Source organism: Eschscholzia californica, unplaced genomic scaffold (assembly GCF_041429995.1).
Source record: "Eschscholzia californica isolate CP2 unplaced genomic scaffold, dmEscCali1.0.p SCAF_4, whole genome shotgun sequence".
NCBI lineage: Eukaryota > Viridiplantae > Streptophyta > Magnoliopsida > Ranunculales > Papaveraceae > Eschscholzia > Eschscholzia californica.
In genome coordinates, this window is record NW_028238461.1 from 2764128 (window position 1) to 2771505 (window position 7378).

Below are 7378 nucleotides of genomic sequence, written 5' to 3' on the forward strand. Positions count from 1 at the left end.
AAGCTTGTCAACGGATATCCCAATATTCGACATCCGATCTATTCGAATTTTAAAAAAAATATCTGAAATTTCAGATATCGAATACAGAGTCGGATATTCCTTATCGAATATCGACTTATCGAATACGGATACATTAATATTCGATCCGATAAATATCTGTATCCGATAAGTAATATAGAAAAATAATAAAAATTTAAATTTATTAATAATAATAAATAAAATGTACGGTCGAGATCTATTATTTACATCTAATGGTTAAAAATTTAAAGGAAAAATTTGAAATTTTGTTAAAGCCCGAGTCTCGGTTAAGAACGGCGATGATCTACGTTTCACACGGCGCACGATTCCATGGATAGTTTCATTCGACATCGTGATGGAGGACATAGCTTACGATCATCGGCTTTGATCATGCCACTAGGCACGATAATCAGGAAAGAACAAGGTGGAAGAAGATGTTTTTGCTTTTGACTTTTTACGGTGTATTTCTTCCTTCATGTATCCTTGCGTAAGTGAGTAGTATTGAAGCGTAAGTATTGATATGGGCGTTGGTTTTACCAACGAAACGAAGCCTGAACTCATGAGTGGAATAAAAACCAGACGGATATCCCTTAATATTATCGGATTCGATATTGATTTTTAATATCCGTCGAATAATTATCGGATACGGATATTCGGATAGCTTATCGGATTCGGATTCGGATACAATCCGATATCCGAATCCGATAAGCTACCGTTTACAGGCCTACATTACAGTAACATATTTCCTCTAGTACAAGAAGGCCTTTCAATTGGGCCGCTGAGATGAGACTTTCTCACCGCAAAGTTGACCCTAATTGACTTGGTGGGAGTGGGAGCAACTCAATAATCACCCCAACCACCGCCACGTTAGCCATCGCCACTACCACCATCATTTGGCTTTCTCTCTCCCTCTCTCTCTGCTCAAATTCTTTATCTCTCTCTTTTGCTTCGTCAGAATGTCTATCATCTATGGTCATCGACTTTAAAACCCTCATTTCACTTCAAATCTTATCCCCCTTCATTTGAGACGAAAGGGGTTTCGACAAAGAGAAACCTTCCCTTCTTCGGAACAATGAAGGGTGAGAGAGAGAGAGAGAGAGAGAATGAGGAGAGATGGAAAAAGAGTTCAAGCAAGGGAGAGGGACAGGGAGATGAGAGGGACGTACGTAGAGAGATAGATAAAGAGATGGTGGTTGTGGCGAAAGTGGTGGTGCTTGAAGGTAGTAATGGTATGATGAAGATTAAGATTAGGGGGTAAAACTCGTTGTGCTCCCAACTCATTTATCAACACAGTACGATTGGTAAGTGTTACTCCATACCGTTATATACAAGGGCGGAGCCAGGATTCGAAATCACCCCTGACTAGCCTAAAATTGCTATAAAACAAACGATAGAAAAGAAACCTTTTGTTTTCGTGGATCTCTTGTTTGGAAGACGTAAGTTTAGTGTACTTACAATTGGAGTTAATTAACGAGCATGTCTCCTAATATTTTTCGCCAAAAGTCAATTGATGATTTAGAACGCTAAAACTTTTATCAACCCTAAGAATGATGGATTTCTTAACAATGATTTAAACTACAGAAATTATTGCTAATGTAATTTTGTCATCCTTACGAATCCATGGTAAATGTAGTACAATCTTATTTCATTAGCGACATATAGTTTTAATTAAAGCGTAAAATAACCAATGCAACAAGAGCAAAACTGAAAGTCAACAAAATTGATCTTCACACATCTCTCTACGGAATATACTACTACTATTTATTAGTCTCGATCGATCTTAGTAAATATTACAATGTAAATATATACTAGTGATTAGTATTTATTCGTTTTAAATTATGGAAAAAGATCGGATCTTGTGAGAGTTGAAACTCCAGGCACAAATCAAATTTTCAATTAGTAAACTACAACTTTAATCACCATCTTGAAATAATAGAACTAGTAAAAAGAAATTAGTTATAAGTATAGAAATCCTTTTATAAAAAACTTGAAATTGGGGAGCACAAGAGAAAACCAATGAGTGCAAGTAGCAAAATAATGCACTTGAAGGGATTTGAACTCAAAACCAGTGTGTGAGGTAAGAAGTTCACCACTAAGCTATTTGTTACTTAATGACTAAATTTTTTAGATGCATGGTAAAATAACCCTGGCTGCATGGTACTTGGTGGCTATCATCTTTGAGATACTTGGGAAACCATCCCTGGCTGCAGCCAGGGATGGTCTCCAAGTACCTCCGCCCATGGTTATATATGCTCAGCACTTACAAATAACACCGACACTTTTCTAATCCACCATTTACAGGCAGCTAAACCTGTGTTAAATGGATAAAATACATTAATGTCAAGTCTAACCGTTCTCCTGTCCTACAATCCTAAATCCAATCATATAATGGTACATCTTTTGGATTCTGCGTTCAATTTGCAGATCTTGACTCGGTCAATCGGCACACCTAGTGTACATATAGTCCAGCAGAAGCAGCACTAAATCACTTGAGTCTGAATCTGGTGCATACTACAAGCTACAATTGCCCAGCTAATAACTGCCCTCTTGAGGGAGGATGAGGAGGTTAGGAGCAGGTTGTCCACAGGTTCAACCCGCATGCAGCCTGCACTCCGATATGAGAAGGGCTGCGGCTTTGGGGAATAAAGAAAAATCTCCGGGGAATAAAGACTTTGGTCAAAACATTTGACCTAGCAGACTTCTTCATTTAAGGTCCGAAAATCGTCTTTGTTACCTTTTACCCCCTAATCTTCATCTCCTCCTTTCTTTTATTTCTCTCTCCTCTCTCTCTCTCTCATATTGCTCTATCTGTCTCACTTTCTCTCTCTTGCGCTCTCAATGTATATCTCTCTCTCACGATCCCTCACTCTCTCACTATCTCTCTCAAATCCATGAAGATTCTCTCAATGTGTTAAACTGTTAGGGTTTCTCTCCCTAAAACGATTTCTAACATAATTCCCGATTTAGTGATTCTGATTTAGTGTTCTTTATGCTTGTATTGATTCATTACTATAATGGTTTCCCAGATCTTGAAACACTCATATTCAGTTTTCTTGAAACCCTAAGTGATTTCAAACATAAAGTACAACCCTCATTATAAACCCTAATCACTAGTATTGTTGGTGTTGGTGGAGGTTCAAATCATAATAGTTTAGTGAATTTAATTCCATTGTTTGGTTTAGTTTTCTAGTAATGAGGACTGGGGCAGTAAACAAAGCTTTTGTAAAAACCCTAGGATTGGGTAGTTTTCTATCTATTGGAATATGTGTTTTCTTAGGGTAAAGGTGTTAGAGATATTATGCAACTAATAATTTTTGTAGTTAAAGGGGAAGTTCATGATGTTTCTGTGAGAGAGAGAAAGAGGAGGAGAAGGACAAACCAATGGTGGTAACCATGGTGGTGGTTAGAAGTTGTGGAGTAGAGGTGAGATGAAAGAAGATGAAGATTAAGGGCCGAACTGCAATCAGATTTGTTTTGGGGTTAAAATTAAAGATACCCTCTAAATCAATTATTCCCCGGAGATTTTTCTTTATTCCCCAAAGCCGCGGCCTATGAGAAGTCAGGCCAATACAGATTCTCCTATCACCAATACAAATTATGACTTTCACTTGTTGGATATCAAATCATTTGAAACAGAATCTGGAGTGGATTCTAATAGAAATTCTGAGCTTAACTTGTTAGAAACCTGAACTCGGCAGAGCTACTCCTACGAAACTAAAGATTTGTAGTGTCTTCGGCCTACCCAAATCTTCCTAAAACTTAAGCTTCACCTGACCAAATCTATTTCCAAGTAATACAAAGATCAGTTTGCAGTAACAATTGAGCACATGGTAGCCCACTTAGTACTTCATCATGATAACAAAAGGGACGAGATTGTATAAAGAAGAATTAAAAATAAATTTGAAGTATACACCGAATAAAACTAACCTGTAACCAGATAGTTTACAAGACAAAATTACTTTATTTAGTATAAAATATACAAAACTAAAATGAGAAGTTCTGTTATGTTAATATTGCTATAATAGAGAACGGAAAAAAAAAATAATGGGTCGTCACTGTATGTTACTGCTTTTTGGAAGATTCTCATGTAGTTACAAGATGTGGGCCAGAGCCTTTTAAAGGTAGGACACATGAATAGGTGACATACTTGACACTATCTAGGAGCACAACAACAAATATCCGGGAGAGAGATTTTGGTCTTATTACCCCGTCGATACTCTCACTTTCGCCACCTTCTCTAGGATCAACTAACACAGACACAACCATTGACGAGACAGAATTGTTACCGTGGAAGTTGCCTTTCTGTGAAGGTCCTGCAGCTTGTTCTTCTGTTTTGTTAACAGTAACACCCACCATGGGAACAGGTAGATGGTTAAGGATCCTTCTGTTTCTACTCTTGTTATTATGAGCAGGATAAGTTCCGTTGTCTACTGAAACATTGGCAACTGATGTTGCTGGAATAAGGCCAGGATTTGAAATGTCAAACTGAAACACTTCAGTGCACATGCCAGAGCTTAATATTGGTCCTGCACAAAAGTTTGGAGTTCAAGGCAAGGTTTTTCTCTAAACTTATAGAATAAGCAATAGTACTTTATGTGTGTTCTACTACCAAATACCACTCCTGTACATAAATCCAATAGTCACCATCTATATTGTTTTAACGAAATACAATTCTAATGATGGCATACTGTATCCAGCCAATGCGTGTCACTGACCTCAAAAACCAAAATTTATCACAAGTAGTGAAACATTATTCAATAATACGAGTCATAAAATATAATCACTTCCTCCTAGTAAGTGGTTCAAAGACACTTAGACAATTAGGTAAAATTGACCACTTCAATATCTGGCCCACTCAATAATGAGGTGAATACCTGTTCTCAATAAGTAAATGTTTCTCAATTTTCAGCTTGGAAAAACTAAAACTCCAACCTCAAGCTCCTCAATAGTAAGCACTAAGCAGAAGAATTGCAGATAAAAACGATGAAAAGGAATCTTCTAACCAATAAGAGCACATAAACAATGTGTACGAACTAAGGAGCATGACGCCACTTCACAATATACTCAGAAACTGTCATTTCCCTAACGAATTCTGTCATACTACAAATCACTATTAAATTTTTAATTGGAAACCTTCCCCATTTTCCCACATGTGTCTTGTCCCCTTTCATCTCTATTGTCTAATGAAATCAACTAACTGATAACATTAAAAGAACCCCCTAGAAGGTTTCATCTGATATAGCAGGGAGTCTTCCTGTTATTATAAATGTACGCCATTGATGTGAAAGTAATGACAAAGATATGCATAATCGAACTGACAGAACAAGTGAAACGATGACAAAAGGAAGCATTACCTGCAAGCCCTTCACGGAACCATTTCTGGAGTGACCTATCAGCGACAGTCGACCTCGAATTATCTCTGTAAGCGCCACTGGAACCGGGAGGCAGAGCCTTCTGCCGTTCACCTGTGTTTCTGTACATGTTTGTGTGTTCACCTACCAATGATGGACCGAACCCACCAGGGATGGCCAAACTGGTCTCGTCACCTTTGTTAGCTGAATTTACATTCTCCTTCGCTTTCTCACTAGCCAAAATGGAGTGAATTATCAAGTTTCCATCGATCTTCACGAGCTTGTCATTTCGTGGTACAAATAGAGAAGCAACAAGAGGCTCAGTCAAATTATCAGCACGCTCTAATCCGTGACCTAATCCTTGTACCTTTTGCCTAACTTCTGATCCAGTTCTTCCACCACAAACTCCATTGTACTTCAAATTTTCATCACCACTAACATGAAAACCAGAATCCCCATTACACAACCCTACACCTAAATTATGACCAGACCCATTAACAGTTAAAACACTTCCTCTTTGCCCACCACTTAAACCGCCATTGTTAATAACTAATCCACTATTACCCACTTCCTTATTTTCTCTTACAGAAGGAACTAAAACCCCAAAAAGGAACATGAAAAACAACAATCCCAGGACACTAATACTTGCAACCTTCTTAGTTTTACTCTTACTCTTCCCTTTATCAGATTTCTTCGCCTTCGACGCTGAAACAGGTTGTGTTGGTTTCAACCTAGGGATTGGAACCAAAGGAATTTGAGATCCTTGTGATCTAACTGGGTATGAAGAATAGGGAATCCATGGGTAAGGCATAGGAGCCATGTGGGGAGGAGGAGGATACATCCCAGGTGGTGGAGCAACACCACCACCACCTCCTCCACTTAATTGTTGCCGTAAACTTGCATTTTCAGCCATGATAAAAGAAACCTTACTACTCAATTCAGCAATTGTAGAATGCATTGATCTTACCTTATCTTCAAGTTCTTCCACATAATGTTTCTTTCTCTGTCTAGAAAGTTGAGCACTTTCTCTATTCCTCATCAACCTCGCTTTCCTTTTATCGTCTTCATCCAGGATAGAGTTCGAATTTTGGGAGATAATCGATGATTTGCGAACTTTACTACTTCTAGGGTTTGAATTAGAGTTTTCATCTTCATTCTCATTTTTCCTCTTTAACGAACAGTAGTTTCCTTCTTCCTCTGATTCAACTTTCTGATCAAGGACAACAACGGGTTCAGACGGTACTGGTACAGCAGATGAGATAGAATTTCCGGCGGAATTGGGTGAAGGTGAATCCAAAAATTCAGAAACACCTGCTACACAACCGCCGGAATCATGAGATGAGACCGGACCAGAACAATATCTATCACAATTACCAGATTCCGTCGACAAATCATTCAAAACCTTAACACCAGTTCCCAAACTCTGATCGCTTCCAGAAGCAGGACTTGAAGTTGTCACAGTCGATGACAAAACCTCCGATCCGTCTCCTCCTACAATTCCTAAACCGTCGTTCTCATTCGGAAGACAGAGATCATCAAAACTGAAATCGAAGTCAACATCAAACCCGAAATCGCTCATCAACCCATCAGGTAAAGTGAGATCATTACTCAAATAGTCAGTATCGATTGGAGGGAAATCAAGTGAATCGAAGTCAAAAGAATAATTAGGGTTCGAAGGGTCGTTTTCAGGTAAGGAGGCGTCCCGTATGGGCTCTTGAATCACGGGATTTGCCATTACTAGGGTTTTCGTTCTTCCTCCAGAGGTTCATGAAAAACTCAACACAAAGGAGGAAAAGGGAACAAAGGTAAACGTGCTGTATCTGGAATCTTCGTTGTGCGTATTCCTTCTACGTTAAGTCAACGATGTAGTCTCTGAAGTGAAGTTTTATAGGCACCACCATGCTCAATTCTGACAATATAGGCAACCCAAACCAAATCCTTAAAAAGTGATAACACCTTTTATTTATATACTAGAGTATATCCCGTGCCATAGGGCACAGACACTTATA

The 7378-nt window shown here is 38.6% G+C and overlaps 1 protein-coding gene across 1 annotated transcript; it reads right to left on the minus strand.

The window, feature by feature from the left end:
- Positions 1-3959: 3959 nt before the first annotated feature.
- LOC147541538 (bZIP transcription factor 17-like) lies at positions 3960-7293 on the minus strand. Its single transcript, XM_086632786.1, has 2 exons — positions 5373-7293; positions 3960-4544 (listed from the first exon to the last, which is right to left on the minus strand). Exons 1-2 carry the CDS (start codon positions 7102-7104, stop codon positions 4102-4104), a joined length of 2175 nt encoding a protein of 724 aa, XP_086488912.1. The 5' UTR covers positions 7105-7293; the 3' UTR covers positions 3960-4101.
- Positions 7294-7378: the final 85 nt, after the last annotated feature.